The sequence below is a fragment of the Haliaeetus leucocephalus genome, unplaced genomic scaffold, assembly GCF_000737465.1.
Source record: "Haliaeetus leucocephalus isolate CR32 unplaced genomic scaffold, Haliaeetus_leucocephalus-4.0 Scaffold1, whole genome shotgun sequence".
NCBI lineage: Eukaryota > Metazoa > Chordata > Aves > Accipitriformes > Accipitridae > Haliaeetus > Haliaeetus leucocephalus.
The window spans coordinates 24334047-24350527 of record NW_010972437.1 but is presented as its reverse complement, the minus strand read 5'-3'; the positions used below and the strand labels follow the sequence as shown (position 1 = coordinate 24350527).

The 16481-nt window shown below is 38.9% G+C and overlaps 1 protein-coding gene across 2 annotated transcripts in view; it reads left to right on the top strand.

The window, feature by feature from the left end:
- Positions 1-795: 795 nt before the first annotated feature.
- Positions 796-16481, top strand: part of SNX4 (sorting nexin 4) — a 33520-nt gene continuing 17834 nt past the window's right edge. The window contains exons 1-4 of one of the 2 annotated variants that reach the window (XM_010568970.1): positions 796-911; positions 11317-11455; positions 11532-11681; positions 12769-12816. In XM_010568970.1, coding sequence (XP_010567272.1) covers positions 796-911; positions 11317-11455; positions 11532-11681; positions 12769-12816 — 453 coding nt within the window. Of the gene's footprint in view, positions 912-8566; positions 8641-11316; positions 11456-11531; positions 11682-12768; positions 12817-16481 lie in introns of those variants that run through there. The other variant, XM_010568980.1, reaches the window with a different exon arrangement.

Here is a 16481-nt window from a genome sequence, read left to right as displayed (position 1 = left end):
CGGTAGCCCAGCGCTGCTCGCCGCGGCGGGAAGGGGCTACAGGTGGGACGAGCCCTCCCTCTGCCTGCCCGGGGTCGAGCCCCTGCGCGGGGCCGAGGCTGAGGCTGTGCAGCCCGACCCTCCGAGCTGCGGGGTTCTCCTTCCAGCCCCATCGTGGCCGGTGTCAGGGAGCTTTGTGCACCGTCTGCCCTCGTCCCTAGTGCCAGATTGTTATTTTTATTTATTGTTATTAGTTATCTTCTCAGTTTGCCTCCCCCTTAATTTCACAAATAAATCCCCCTCCCTGCTCAATTCGGCTGTGCCTTTCCAGGGTGGGCATGTGAGAGATTAAAAGAAAAACATCTCTGTCCGGATGTATTCTGTTTCCTGTGGAAGGGGAGAGGTGATTACGTGTGTCCCAGGTGTCCTGAGGAGGAATTCACCAGTAATTGGGAAGCGCGTGGGTAGAAAGTACTAGGGTTGGCTTGTTTGTTTTCAAAAAAAGTTACTTTGTTACCTGTAAGAAAAAGTATTTGTCTTTTTCTGTATCTTCCCAGCTCATGATAGCTTTTGGTATCCCAAGTTGTCTGTTTGTTGACTTTGGGGTTTTTTTCCCCCAAAGCAGGTTTTCTGTTTTCATTTACAAATGTGATACAGAACATAGGTATAAAATGAAACCCTGCCAAAGCCTTTATCCTATAGAGAGCCATCTTACTTGAATGAATGTGGTGTGGGAGAAGGGAGGGCAGGGCTAGTAGTAGCCTTTGCCCTGCATGGCTAATGTTACATGAATTTTTATTTTCCTCCTCTGAAAAGATGGAAGACTGTTTGGCAAAAAAAATGGAAATCACTGTTTCGGAAGCTGAAAAACGGACTGGGAGAAATGCCATGAACATACAAGAAACATACACTGCTTACCTCATTGAGACAAGGTGGGTGATGAGAGCTCACTCTCAGAGTATGTGGAGGTGCCATTCTAAACAGATTCTCTCTCCTTCCACGCCTAAAAATATTCAGGTACAGTTGATGAGAGGATTTAGCTGGTTTGTGATTTGTTATGCAGTTATCAACCTACCCTGGAGGATCTTTTCCTGTGAAAACTTGGCATCTGATCTCCAGTTCGGTACTAATGCTGGTGTTGTGTAACTGTGTACTGTAGTTCTTCATTTGGAGCTAGGTGGAAAAAATGTATGCTTGAAAGATGTTGCTTTAATATGGTGTCAACAACTGCTTGGTTGTTTCTTAGACATGGGTTGGATAAATTCATATACATATATATGAGAGCGTATGTGCAGCTTGTGTGTAACAGAGGTTGTGCACTGAGGTCTAAAGTAATGGTTAGGCTTGTTTGAGATCACAAGAATATAAAGAAGTCTCATGACTTATATCACGTGGTCAAAATTTACTGCTCCACTAGTATTTGAAGTGTTTTGCTTGATCTGATCACCACATACTCCTTGTAGATGCTCTGAGGGTTAGGGTTAATTAACTATTTCCTTCCTTCATACTAGCTTGAACTTTCACTGGAGAACTAACTGCCTTCAATCTTCTTGTGTTAACAAGATTAATAATACAAATATGGTAAACACGCTCGATACCACAAAGTCAACTTGCAATTTTAAGTATTGAGTAGTGAACAAAGCTTTAAAATATCTTCTAACTTATTGTTACTTCCGAAACAGTCACAGATGATTCCTGTTATGCAGGATCATGTTACTCAGCTGAAGCAAGAATTTCAAAATTAGACTTTATTAGGAGTTTTGTGTCTCTCTTTTTTTTATATGAACAGTTTTAACCTTTGGGCCTTGCCTTGGGAATGATCTGCTGTATAGATAAAACCTTCTGAAACAAAGCAGTTGCATTTTGCAAAGGCTCTGAAGAGTTCAAATTGTAATACTGTCACATAGGTCTTCTAGTTACTGGTTAAGAGGCTTCTTGGCTTGTTTAATTGTTGAAGGTACACACCAATCACGCTGACTGCAGGCCTGCTGGGATACATTTACTATATTTTTGCTAAGCTTTAAGAATAAAATCCAAAATAGACGTACATTATATTTTTCAAATATTGTAGCTCTTTGGCAGTTGCTCAGATGTTTAAAAAAAATACTTTCACAGTTTATTGATATTAAAGCTCACATCTTCTCACATAAGTAATGTTATTTTTCTTTTAATGATATTTCTGAAGGAAAAGAGAAGAAAATCGGAATCATGGGTGTCTAACTGTGATGTGAAGTGTACTCTGGGGGCATCTTTATGCAGCCCCAGAACATGCTGACTGCATCTCCTTTCCCAGTCATCCTTACGTTACTTCAGACTCGCTCCTGCTGGTCTTTCCCAGTGGTTCTTTCATAGTGGCAAAACTGTATTTTGCTGCCCAGATTGCTTTCTTTCATTAAGATTTATTTTATTCTGTGGTCAGCAAATACCAAGACCAATTACATGTTTGTCACAGAACTATTGAAAATGTGGGTTTGTCACATCTCTAATAAAATAGGTTCTCTATTCCTTTTGCTGAGAAAGCAAAATTTCTTGCATAAATATAATTGGTGGCTATTAAATGTGCTTCCTGCTGAGCCTGTAGCTGTAGGTGGGCTTCACAGCAATTTGTCTGTGGGTAATAGGATATTTTGTAGCTGAAGAATAAAACTCAGTTTATAGTAATATAAAAGGAAGACCGCTTAATAATAGTTGCATTAGGTTTATGTGAACTGGGGTTCTGCCATTACTGCTATCTAGGATTTAATTTCAGTTTGAATTGAGGAATTGCATCTGGGTGAATAAGAGACACAAGATGGATGCAATTACAACGACTGTGTATTTGTTACAGAACAGGAGCCGAGTACCTAAACTTTTAACATGTTAGTTCCACTGGTGCTGGTGAAACTGTTCTCAAAATGCAAGTGATGGCATTGCTTCCTTTTTCTTTTCAAAATGAATTTATTACTATTCTCACATTTTCATGTGACTTTTGTTGATTCTTTTTTTTTAAGTGATATTATACCTTGATGTAGATCTGTTTCTTTGAGACAAAACAAATTCCACTACTGTAGACTGCAGAGCCTCAGCAAATTCCAAGGGTCGTGCTTCCTGAAAGCATCCTCTTTCTGCATTAGCTAATTAGATTTGTGGTGAGCTATTTCTGTTCAATTAGTTATTTCTGTTCAATTAGTCTCGAAGTCAGTTTGTTTCACAGTTTCCATTGAACTATACTGTTATTTAAAAATAACTTAGTTTTTATGTTCTCCCTGTGAGAACAGAGGAACGCATTCACCTCTTTGTGGGAAATGGCATTAAGGCAAGTACAAATTCTTATAATTAAGATGTGTAGCTAAATACTTCTTGAGATGCAGGTGCTCAGTGTATCACTTGCTTTCTGTAAGGGAAATTGCAAATATCCAGGACCTCACTTAAATTCAGACTTGCTTACTTGTTAGAAATTTAAGCAGCTGTGTCTTATACTAGAGTCTGCATGAAACTACAAGAACTGAGATAGTATAAAACTCCAAATTTGACTCCTGTTCTTGTACCCTTTGTTTTTCATGACAGAACTGAAAGTTAATCAGAATGCAGAGCACCTCTATGTGCTCTGTGTTGATGGACTTTTAATTATAGTACCTACAGGGATACCTTTTTTTCCTGTTTTTCTTTGAAGTAAAATATTTCTTCTGTAGTAGTAGGACACTTCTATTTAGTTAACTTTGCTTCTGTCCCTGCTGACTTTCAGGTCCCTAGCCTGGTGGTCCTGGTCACACAGTATGATGACTAGAGTGTGTTATTTGGGTGTTGGTTTTTTTTAATGTGGCTTTAGGAAAAAGTAACACAACCTACAACGCAGCCTTGTAGCTGACTACTTAATAGCAGCATCCCTGGTTTCCAGCCCTACTAGTCTTTCCTTCCTTTTGAAGTAATTTGACAGGGTGGCTCAGTATATTTCCTTGTTATTCCCCCAGTATGGCTGGAGAAGTTCCTAATCTTATTTCTGCTTTCAGGATTTGGAAAGTTTTCCATTAGTTAAATTGTGACATGAGTGATACCTGCTTCTCCCTTAAGAGCTTGGATTGCCCATCCAAAGCGTAAGGACTTTTAAAGAGAGTTTCTGTGAGAGAAATGAACTTGGAAATCAGTAGCCAGCCAGGTCACAGTTCAGTGGTAGCAGTGCTGCACCATGGGACTTCAGGAGTTTTTCCTTTGTTACGATTTGTTTGAGTTCCTTTCCCAAAGTCTCCTGTTCCATGTTGGGCTAGCTGAAGAGCCCAGGCGTGCATTTCCTGGGGAGAGGCACAGAATGAATGCCTGCAGAGGTATGTTTTCTTCTGATAAAACAACAAAATGCGGATTTTGGTCACTGAGAGTCAGGAAGACTTGTCTGCTCCGTCCAAAGGAGGTACAAGGGGAAAAAAGAAGAAAGTCTGAATTCGGCAAGAGCTTTAAACAGGGGAGAGTCAGGAGGTGAAATAAGATGGAGGAGGTGAAAGCTTACTTTACTGCTGACTTTTACTTAATTGATACTATGAATCATTAAACTGGCTAGTAGATGTCTATTTTAGTTAAATACAGCAAACTGCGTGACAGTATTTAAAAAAAAAAAATTTAAAAAAATATCACCTGGCTGTGAAAAATCCTCTGGCAAGAGAACTGCCTCTTCCTCATATCATACAGCTTGTCAGGTAACTTCTGGTGTCTTACAAAGCACGTAGTTGATCTATAATGATTGCTCTTCTGTCTGTTGAGAGGCCTAGATACAGAGACCATTTCCAAATATCTAATGGAAAAAGTTTCTCAGCCCTCTAAAATGGAGAGTGAACGTTGTCCGCTGTAGGAGAGTGGAATTGTCACTTCTTGTACACTGGAAGGTCAAAGGCTGAAAGCAAAGTTAACTGCTTCTGCGATTGAAGAGGTGATTGTTTTTACAAGGAAATAAACCAATGTATTTCCTTCTCGTCTGATTTAATATTTTGCAGCCATTCCTCTTTTTACTGCATTGAGAATTGTTTAATGGCTCATTTAAGATAATTAGTTTTAAATGGGAAATGGGAAGAGGTTAATTAGGTGGACTAAAGTTTTCACATTGGCACTTTGAATTAAGGCAAATGAACATGACTTTTGGTGTAATGTAATGTTCTAATCACTTATGATAACATCAGTTATGAACCTAAAAGCTGAAGGTTTCAATTTTGTCTTTTAATTTTTTTTCAGGCGAGTTGGTTCATTCAATGAATAACTTGCATTGTTAAAACTGTACTTAGAGGGGAAACATATGGTTTTCCTGCCTGAAGACTGTACAAGTATTATATTGTGTTTTTAAAACCAAAATAAATTGAGAAGTTTGACTGAATGTCAACAAGTGATTATAATCTTAATTGAAACTGGTCTGCAGTACTTGCATTTAATGGTGGACTTCATAATGTGGTCTAAAAAATTAGATGGTAATGAAGGTATTAAGTGTAATGAGTACCTTTGTGGATTTCTACTTCCTTTCTGGAACGGGGTTCCTGGGGAGAAATGCTCTTGTAATTGGTGATATTTTATGGTCTCATATGTAACCAGGTGGAGACACTTTTGGTGTGATTAAAAAAAATTATTTCTCTCATCTTGCTTGCCTGTCCCAAATCCATCCATGCAGTTTCAAACTCTTATTACCTCGTTTAAAAGGCAGTGGTGTGGATGCAGGCTTATAATTGAGGGCTGTATAGTACTTTCCCACCACAGCTTTGCAAAGAATTTTGCTGCTCCCCTCCTTTACCCAACTCGGCAGCATTGTGTGCTCTAAAGAGCAGAATCTGGCTGCTTTTACTTTTGCCTGAGCGTAAGGGGGAATCTTAAACTAGTATTAATAATTTTGAAATGTGTCTTAAATTTATTTGAGTGGGTTAATTTAAAAAGCATAGCTTCTTTGCTGGGTGCTGCACAGCTGCCCTCCTGAAATGTCTTCCCCTTCTGGTCACTAAAAGTCACTAAACTGAAGTTTCACAGCCTGTTGAAAAAAATGACCAGAGCAGGTGCTGCTAGTGGCAGAGGCAGCAGGGATTTCCGTCCTGCAGAGAAGGGACAGTGTGGTGGCAGACTCTTGCTGAGGTGCAACTTTTAGGGTTCAGCTTTTTGCAATGGGATGTTGGGCAAGGAAGAACATCCAGGCATTTCTCTGGACAAATGTCTATCTACCTGTTTTGCTGTCCCATTTGCTCCCTTTACCTGTTGTCTCTTAACTGCTTTTCACCCCAAACAAGAACTGTGTTATATAAAGATTAAAAACAACAACTACAACCAAAAAAGGCAGCACTGTCTCTCTAAGACAGTGAGAATAAATGTATGTTAGAATAAAAGAAGTAAGTGTGATCTGAGAAGAGAAATAACATCAGGCTGCTTAACACAGACTATGTTGAGGAGGTTGTGTCAGATGCCATCTGTTTAAAAAAGAACAAACTATGCAGGCAGGTTTGACCTTCAAGATTCTCTAGTAGTAATTTAACCTTTTTCTTCAGGGTATAATGTGAGGCTTGTGTGTCCTTTATAAGGGTTGTAAAGCTTGATTAACTTAGACTTAGGGAAGCCTAGCCTGTTGTCTGCAGATCTGCTTTGTCAGAATAAATTGACAGTAGGCTTTAGATCTAGCAAACTTCCTTAGTTTCTTCAGTGTGGGCAGGGAAGATGAGGTGAGTGGCATGATCTGGTATGGCAGTCTGCTTCCTTCCGCCTTCAGTTCTTGAGGCCCCTTGTGGATGTAAAACTTCAAGTAACAGGGTGCCTGTATCTCCTTTGTGGAGTAGTAGTGCTTTGTTCTGCTGTAGGACTAGGCTTCTCTATAAAGCTGTGGTCCTTCCCTGCTGAAGTGCTACGTTCGTAGATGACCTTTCAAAATTTTGGTTCCTATTTAATTTTCTGCTTGATATTTGTGTGTGTGGACTGAGATGTTACTACTCTGATGATTGTTTTTTAAATAACTGATGTGTTCTTGTTAATTCCGACAAATACAAAGCTGATATAGCAGGCATGTTGAGAAATCTTTTGCACAGTTAAGGCTCCACATGGTCTTTGCTGCTTCTAGTTTATAATTAATTCTGCAAAACAGTCATGAAGCATTAAGAGCATAATTTACACTGGAATGTTCTTTTGTCAGAAGGTTGTGATCTCTTACAATGACAGCTTACTGATGGTGTGTTGACCTGAACCCTTACAAATGATAAATGGACTGCTACACTATTAAAATATGTGATGATCCTATTGGTGTATTTGCCTTCCTTCAATATTTGTAGGATAGGAATGTCAAATGTAAGTTCTCTTCTAACCTGTAATCTGTACTACGGAAGTAGAGTATATTTAGTTCCCCAAACAGACTTGAATCTGTGAAGTCACTTTTAAATTTATAAAGACATGCTTCTTGATTTCATTTCTTTTTCTCCTGTTAGTTTGTAGCAGAGCGCTACTCTTTAGTTCTTTTCTCACACCTGTGGTGGTAAAACTGTTGAAACTTACTAAATGATAATGTGACTCCCTTGATTGCAGGAATTGGGAGTTCTAAGAAAAATACAGATCAACTTTTACATGATAAAGCCGACTAGGCAAAAATGGGTGTGTGCAGGAATGGCAGGCGAGAGCAGGATGAGTTAAGGCAGATCAACTGTGGAAGACAAGCTACCTAACTTTATACTACTAATGTATATTACTGTAATTGTATTTGGTATGAGTGTGCTATATTGAGGCCACTTACAAATGCATACTACCAAAATTTGGGATAGTTCTTTTCTAACATCTTGTGAAGTTGTATTTCTACTGAAGTGCACTTGAAAGTGGAGTAGGAATGTCTGGATCAGAAACTTCCTTGAAAGATAAACTCCTTTTCATCCTTCTCTGTGCTGACCTCATTGTTGTTATAGGTTATTGAGAAAGTGATAAATACACAATCAGACTTGCATTTCATTGGGAATTGATTGGGTTAGAGGCAGAAGACACACTTAAGTACACACTGTGTTGAAATGAAACAGCCAAATGAACTTTTCTAAATAATTCATATTCAGGAGGTTGAAAACTTTATATTTGAAGTTGCCCATGGCAGTGTAAGCGCATAGAATAAGTTAAGTGGAGATGAAAAATAATTGTGGCTAGCAGTACTTTTCCTTAGGGGCTCATATTGACAAGAAAAGTAAGAATGATATTTAGAAAATGAAGTGAACTGTTCTTGCAGTTTACCTTTGGTGGTAACTTCTTAAGCCTCTGTAACTCTGAAATGTGTTGGGCTGCCATAAACTGTCAGTAGTGTGTGCACACCTAGCCTGCCTCTAGTTATGAGGTGATGCATTCAGTCTTAAACTTCAGTTAAATTTTTAAAAAAAAATATGAATAATGAAACTCTCCTGTTACAGAAAAATCAAAACTGGAAAGAAGAGCTAGTTAAACACAACTCATGTGCCAATCCCAGTGTTGGATTTGCTGTGTCCAGGAAGTGGTTATGCATAGGAGTGATGGAGACATTTAATAGCAATGGACCAAATGTATCCTGCAGTGTTTTTTTCCTTGCTCTCTTTCTTGTCTGTTAGAACATCCATTATATTACGGAGAACTCCTTGTTCCAGATCTGAGATCTGAATCTGTAATCTTCCTGCCTTTAGAGTAAGTGTGGCTGCAGTGTTCTTCACTCTGTGCAATGTGTCTGCCTAGCTCTAGGTGAGTCTCTGGTGCCTTCCTGCTGGCACAGCAGCATCTATATCTGCAGCACAGATGGGTCCTCCTGGGATGTGACTGAATTCTCAGTGCAGCTCTGGCCTGTGTTTTTCTCATCTCCCTGTTCATGTTTGCTTGTGCAGTATGTTCTCAGACAGGGTCCACATAATCTATAATGTATTGATGGTGGCAGTCTTGCTTAAGGGTTGATAATAACCCATGCAGAAGTAGTACTCTTGAAACCTGTGGTGTAGGTCAGTGCAACTGGTTGATAGCTGCTGAAGCTGGAGATTAAAAGAATCCCTAATTCTGAAGTACTTTTTGTGTGAGTGTCTTGAATGGCCAGATTGTTTACCAAACCCTGCTGGGAGTTTCTCTTCTAGGAAAGTGAGGTTTGTGCCTTCAGCTGTCAACTAAACAACTTATCTTCTGGGGGCATAGTAGCTTAATTCTTTATCTATTTAAATTTACCTCCAACTCAGCAATAGTACAATCACTAGATACCTGCTTTTAGCTGAAGTGTTCTTGAAATGTTTAAATTGTGCAAAGTTTGTGTAGAGAGGAATGCTGCATAGCCTGTCAAACTGAGCTTACCCTCTTCAAAACTCTGTGGTTGCAGTTGCAACTTCGTTGAATTGAAATACTCTAACAGGGAAGAATTCTGTGGGATGTTGGCAGTGCAATTCGGTGGCTGTCAGCAGTGTGCTCACCTTGTTTTATTAAGTCAGTCTCAAACAGTTTTAATCTGCAGCAGTTTGTGGTGAATGCTTATGAATACGTCCTTTTTTTGTTCTTCCTTGTGAATTTTTTTTTTCCTACAAATTCAGTCACCTGGCATAAATGTCCTTTCCACAAGGCAAGGATAGATACAGAGAAAATGTTCTGCCTTACTCATTTAAAGTTCCTTTTGCATAATTCTGTATTACATTACTTCAACCTCAAGATGAAACCATGCTCTTTTATTTATTTATTTATTTAAACGAGGCTGTAGGAAGGCTGCTCCTCTCTAATGAGAGTTCAGAAATGGATGACAAAAGCTTCTTGTATTTTGTTTAAATGCATCAAATAATTTGGGCTGCTCTGGAGCAGGATTGGGTTATTTTTTTTTTAGTAAGGTCATTAGAAATCCAACCTTGTAGGTTAAGAATAGCTTAAAAAAATCAATAATTTATGTGCTATTTAGATGTTTTTAAACCTTTACTCCAGAAAGCTCTTGTGAGTTCAAGAACTGTATAGCCTGAATTCTGCTGGAAGAAATAATGTAGTCCCCTGTTCTGCTGAGTACCATATGAGTAAGTACTTGTAGTTCATACCTTACTATGCCCATTTCTGGGCTCCCCGGTACAAGAAGGATGTGGACATACTGAATCAAGTCCAGTGAAGGGCCATGAAGATGATTACAGGCTTGGAGTGTCTGATGTGCAAACAGAGGCTGAGGAATGGGGTTGTGCAGCCTCTGAAAGAGTCAGCGCAGGGTATCTTAGCAATGTGTATCAATACCTGGTGGGGGAGGTAAAGAAGATGCAGTCAGGCTCTTTCTGTGATGCACAGAAGAGGACAAGAGGCAGCAGCTCTGGGTGTGGCTCTGAGCAACCTGCTTTGAGCAAGGGAGTTGGACTACAGATGTGCAGAGGTCCCTTCCAACCTCAACTAATCTGTGATAATCTCATAACATAGTTAATACTGTTTCATGTAGGTTTATGCTAGTGCTTTGTGTGCTAATTAGTCACTTAATATAAGAACTAAGGTAGACATAGACATCGCTGGTTTCTGTTAAGTGCCTCATATGAATTCTCTCTCTGTGTTTATTCTGGCATATGCTAACTACCAAGAAGTGTTAGTGACCTGATGCTTATTTTATGATATTGCACAGTATTTCTGTTGCTTTAAATGTCTTGTGTGAAGGATGACTTTTTTCAAGTTTTTATGTTACTTTTCAATCCTATAATATTCCATGATTTCTCCTTTTATAGTAACATAAAATCCTTTAAGCCCTTGCTAGGTGATGTTGGCTTTAAGTTTTCAACAAATTTTTCAGTTGCATCAATTTTGTACCTGCTTACCCTATCTTTAGCTAGTTTGTTAAACTACATATCCTTAGTCCTTAAATATAAAAAGATATCACTTTGAACAAAAAAAATTGAAGTGCTTTGAAACTTGCTACATTTTTCTAAAAATATCCTTTAAAATTTCTTAATATTTTTCAAGTTATATTTTTAACTATTCTAGCTGTTGCAGGCAAGACAATTTTTATCCTCTGAAGTGAAGACTCTCCCATTGAATAGTAAATTCCTTCTTGTAATATTCTGTATCCTTCAGCTGCTCATGAAATTGTGCTGGCTTGCAGCCCAACATTGTTCCAAGCGAAATATGTCTAATTCTGTAGCGATGTGAACTAAGTCACTTGTGTGACTATTGACTTGACTGTGACCTACCTGTTTGTTTGTGGTGTGATGAAAATGTGTTGACTTTTCCTGTGTTCCTAAAAAATTTGAGTACAGTCAGGCAGAAATTATAAATATTTTTAAATGAAATGTGTAGACATGGAATTAATTAAGGTTACTTTAGATTATGGGCAAGTTATGCAGTAACTTTAGGGCCTTTGCTATAATTGTACTGATGGTATGAGGGAGAAGGCAATAGCTTACTAATGCTCAAATTTGCTGTTTTATTTTTCAGAGCTGTTGAGTCCCAGAGTGAGGGACAGTGTGCCCCAGTGGACTCCTTATGGCGACGTTACAGTGAATTTGAGTTGTTGAGGAATTATTTGTCAGTTACCTATCCACATATTGTTGTTCCACCTTTGCCAGAAAAAAGGGTAAGGAAGCTGAGGCTGTGGCTTGCTTTGTATTGTTTGTTATTTGTTTACTATTAACATTCTTCTGTTTAAATAGGCTGACTTTGTTTGGCATAAGCTATCAGCAGATAATATGGATCCAGATTTTGTGGAAAGAAGAAGAATCGGTTTGGAAAACTTCTTGTTACGTGTGGCTTCACATCCTGTTCTTTGCCAAGACAAAATCTTTTATTCATTTTTAACGCAGGTATAGTAAAGTGATGTCCTTTCTAAATACATTCTTTAGTGATTATTTAAGATAATGTTCTTTTGCTCTTCTTCCCTCCCACTGACCCATAGCTTGTTCTGTGTCTAGAAGAAGGATAGACAACGTGAATAAACTTGAGGTGGAAAAGGCTTGTCCATCTAAAATCTTAACAGCTCACTGCAGTTGTACAATTGGCCTTCTAATGTACCTTATGACTTTTTTCCAGTCTAGTTTTAAGGCTCCTAAGAGAGAATTTCTACCTCTTTGGAACAGCATGTTGGGAAAGTTTCCCTAGGACTAAAGCTGAAATAGTTAGCATGCTATACTGCTGGCTGCAGAGACAGTACTGGCTTCCAATTCACTTTTTGGATATCCATTTCTTTAGCTTTGCGGTTTGAATCATGATCCATTCATATGTGTCATGGTCCAAAACCAGTACAATATATTACCGCAGAAGTTGTGATCCAATTGTCAGCTAAAGCTTTGCATTCTGCAGTTTTCAACTTCAGGAGATGTTGGATGTGGGTTTTTTTTCTGTGCTTTGATGAGAGATTCCCAAACAGCAGACTGAGCAGATATATTTACTGCAGCACAGTATAGTATGTAGAGGAACCAGTGTATGGAAACTGAAAACAGTGGACAACCAACCTCTACACATAAACGAGGTGATTGCATGTGTGCTGTACACAGTTGTCACCTGTATGTTCTCTGTTTGCTCTTTGCCTCAAGCTGCAAAGGTCCTTGGAGCTGCTGATAATCTAATAGCTAATAGGTGATAACTACCCTTCTTTCTAAAGAGCTGAGCTACTTCTTTAGACAGAGCTGTGCGGCTCCAGCCCCCAGTTGATAGAATGAGGTAATTGAGTAGTGAAGAGGAGAGAGTTTTTGGGGGGAGGTTAGTGTGTAAGCACAACATAATGACATGTTATTCTTAACCCACATTCTTGAAAAGACATGGGGAAGGTAGCTGAGGCAGCCCCAGGCTTACTGGAAAAGCTCTTCTGATACAGGGACTGATACAGGGACTTGCAAAAGTTGTGGCACTCTTAAATCACTCTGACTGAACATTCTTTTCTGGTATTTTTAGGAGGGTGGATGGAAGGAAATGGTGAATGAGACTGGATTTCAGCTAAAGGTAATTACTGTAATTGTTTGTCTCATGACTGCTGTGACACAGAAATACTCCAGGAAACTTGTTTTAGGCTATTTATGAAAGACTTTTTGCTGTTAGAATGAGTTAAAGGCATTGCTTTATGTATACTTGTAACTACAAAAACCAGTGGTGTTCTTAGCCTATAATAGGTGAGACTTCAGTTGTTAAGTTCTCTAGCAGGCTTGTTAATGTGTGCCTGTGTTTGATGCTTAACCTTGTAATTCTGGTAGTAATGTGGAATTATGATCCTTATAAGCTTTAAAACTAATGAACTTGAGCCCATAGCAATACTTACGTATGATGTTAGTTTAGCATCGTTTTAAAGATGGGTGTCAGATTTAGCCTGGTAAGAGGTGCAAGGTGTCAAAAAAAGAAAAGGCAAGCAAAGGGGTCTGAACTGTAGGACTTCTCTACAAGGATAAGTTGCTGAAAGGGACTAAGGCAGATGGATTTGGTGGCCCCTAACTGTTTAACAATGTGTCTTGAAGTAGCACTATCCCCACTGAGAACAGTGAGTTTATGGCTGGGTAAACTGGTGGAAGACTTGCAGGAATAAATGATCAAAGGTCATGGGTCTGTGCAGGACAAGAATCTGTGAGAAGCTGATAGATTGCTGGGCTATGCCTGGAAAAGTTACTATATGGAGACAAATACTGAGCTTTTGTTTCATTGTAACATGAGCAACTCTCATGAAATCACAACTGAAAACTAGGTGGATTATGAAGAATTACTCTGAATAGCGAGAGCTAAAGAAAATCACTGGTTCTCTTATCCTCAATGCCCAAGGGGCTTTAATACTGACACTTAATGTTGATAACTTAAGTTGACAATAATTCTCTTCCATCATGGTAGGGCTTGCATATTGCTTGTATTCATAATGCAAAAAATGTAAAACTCTCAAGCTGTGTTTTCCTAGTCAACGCATCTTTATTTCAGCCTACGCTCATAGGAGTTCAGAAAGTTTGTACTGGCAGGGTATGTTCAGGAGTGCACACAGTGGTGTGTGTATGGACGAAAACTCATAGCAGAATGCTGAGAATATTTGCCTAGCTGAAACCATATTGTAGATTAAATGAGAGATGAGCGATTCCTGTTTTCCTTCTAGATTTGATTGTATGTATAGTTTCCCTTTTACAGTCCCTGTTTCCTTAGGAAAGAAAAACAACTTTTTGCAAAAGCCTGGGAAAAAGCATCTTTCCTTTATTCAACATCTGAAGTATAAACCCCTCAGGATTGGAGGTTATTTAGCACTACACTGGAGGATAAACCTCTATTCACTACATGTCTTAGATTAGAATCAGACCACTGGTTTATGTGCTGCTGCTGTCTCTGCTGCTGATGCATTAAAGCAGGATGTGTCTTTTGTCTCAAAGGGTTTGAACCAGGCTAACTAAACTTTAAATTAGGCATTAATGCAGTGTAGCATGTTATAGTTGAATGTTGATGTTGGAAACTTTGCTTACTCTGCCAACTTTATCATTAAATTATGCCTTCCTTCCCTCCCACCTCCAGCACTTAATTTTATTCTTTAAGGGATTTGTCACTTGGGATTTTAACCCTTCCTTTAGGAAGGAGAAAATTCCCCTCTCTCTTTAGTTTACTTAAATGATTATAGGATCATAGTAGGAATTAACTATCTGAAAACTCCTTGACTGTACCTCATTTGATGGGGAGTTCATCTCTAAAAAGGCTTGTGTGTATTAGTCTTAAATCAAGTTTAAGACTGGACAGACGTTTATCTAACAGCATAACTGTGTGGTGCAAATGCTCAAAAGTGGTGTGTGGGAGTTACTGTGCTGTTAACAGCAAGAAGGAAATAACCTTACTTAGACGGTTGAGCATTGGCAGGATCTTGGTTCCTGCCTGACAGTGCTTGTGTACTGAACTCTTCCTTCAGAGCACTCCATGTGTCTGTAACAAAAGGCAAAAACTTACCCTGTAACTGTAATGTAGGAAGTGATCCTTTTCAAGTGTAAACCTGTTGAATGTGCATGCTGTCCCAACAAACTTGAATGGCTTTGGTGCCTGCTGTTTGAACAACAATGCAGTATTTTGTGAAATGGCTACTTACAGGGAAGGACTCTGATTTAATGTCAGCGTATCTAGGTGGTGTTTGTACTGTTAGAAAATGTGTGAGGAGTACATGTAGGTGCATCTCAATGATCTAAAATCTAACTGGCTTGTGTAATGACTCATGGGGATAAAGCAATGGAGATCCAAGGCCGTAGAAGCCCATGGAGCACTCTGAATAAACAGAAAGCCTGGGCTGGGAGCTGGAGTTACTGCAGTGTTTTGTGTTCCTTGTGCTATCTTGGGACATGCTTCCCCATGCTGCCTTTGTCTTCCCTTTGCAAGATATTCTTAGAGGAGTGCTGTAGATAGCAGTAACAATGAACCTGTTTTCTTCCAATATCAGTCAGTCTTAGTCTTGCCCGTTTCATTTATTTGCCTTTTGGTTTGTGGATTATGTTTTGTACTGGTCATTCAGTGATCGGAAGAAGGATAGCTAAAGTTAGCAAGATTTCCATAAGTACCTGTCATCCTAGTTGCAAGAAAGAAACTGCTTTTCCCTCAACTTGGATGCTTTCCTAAGTGTCCTCCAAATATGGAGGTGGCTCCAGGTGAAAGGAACTTGCAGTCATACTCAAATACAGATATTTTCTGCTCAGCCCCGATGCAGTGGGAGGTGGAACAGTCTCAAACTGTGCCTGTCTCATCTGTAGAAGTTATTGAAAGGGCCCTAAAGGAAGGACTCCATTCTTGGTTTGGGAAAACACTGTGTTCCCTTCACTGTCAAATTCAAAATAGCTCTTCAAGCTCCACGTTGACTGTAACAGTGCACAAAATAGTCCTGTGTCATACACCAGCACTAACAAATGCTGCTGAAATAACTTCCTGCTAACAGTCGTTGCACAGCCCGTTAGCTAAAAGAGAACACTGTAGGAAATCTATACACCTCACAAGATGTGTTCATTTATTACTCTTTCACTTAAAAGAGGAATGTTTTGATCAAAAGTAAACTCCAGCCATTTTCCCTGAGTTGGAGTTTTCGTGCAGTATAGGTGAGCCCTGAGTGAGCTGTATGTAAAATGCCATATAGAAATGAAAAGTTGTGGTGATGTGGGACCTCTGTGGATGAGGCTGGGATATCTCATCTGTGTTGGTGTCTTATTAAGAGTAAATACCTGTTGGACAGTTTAATCTTCAATTAAACTAAAAAAACCCTACAAACTCCTTACAGAGATCCCATACGGCTGTTGCAGTCATTGGTAAACCAACATCTCAAAAAGTAAAGTAGCCAACTACCTTTTTAATTAGGTATTGAACTTTCTTCTGTAGAGATTTATATATGTTATGATACAGAAAAGAACACTGTATTAAAAATAGCTCTATTCTGATATACAATTTACGTATTTTCTGTAAAGCAAGTAATAAAATAAAGGAACGCCATATATAAGATTTTGATTTCACTGGGGAACTTTTCCTAGTAATAAAGAGCATATAGAGGTCACTCTACCACTGGTTTTATTTGGTTTGAAAAATACAAAATAGTTTGTCCATATGGTCTTATGTTACCTAATTGCTTCATCTAAAAAGAATGTAGGGCTGTGTATCTTAACTCCATGATTTGTGTAACATTTTAAGAA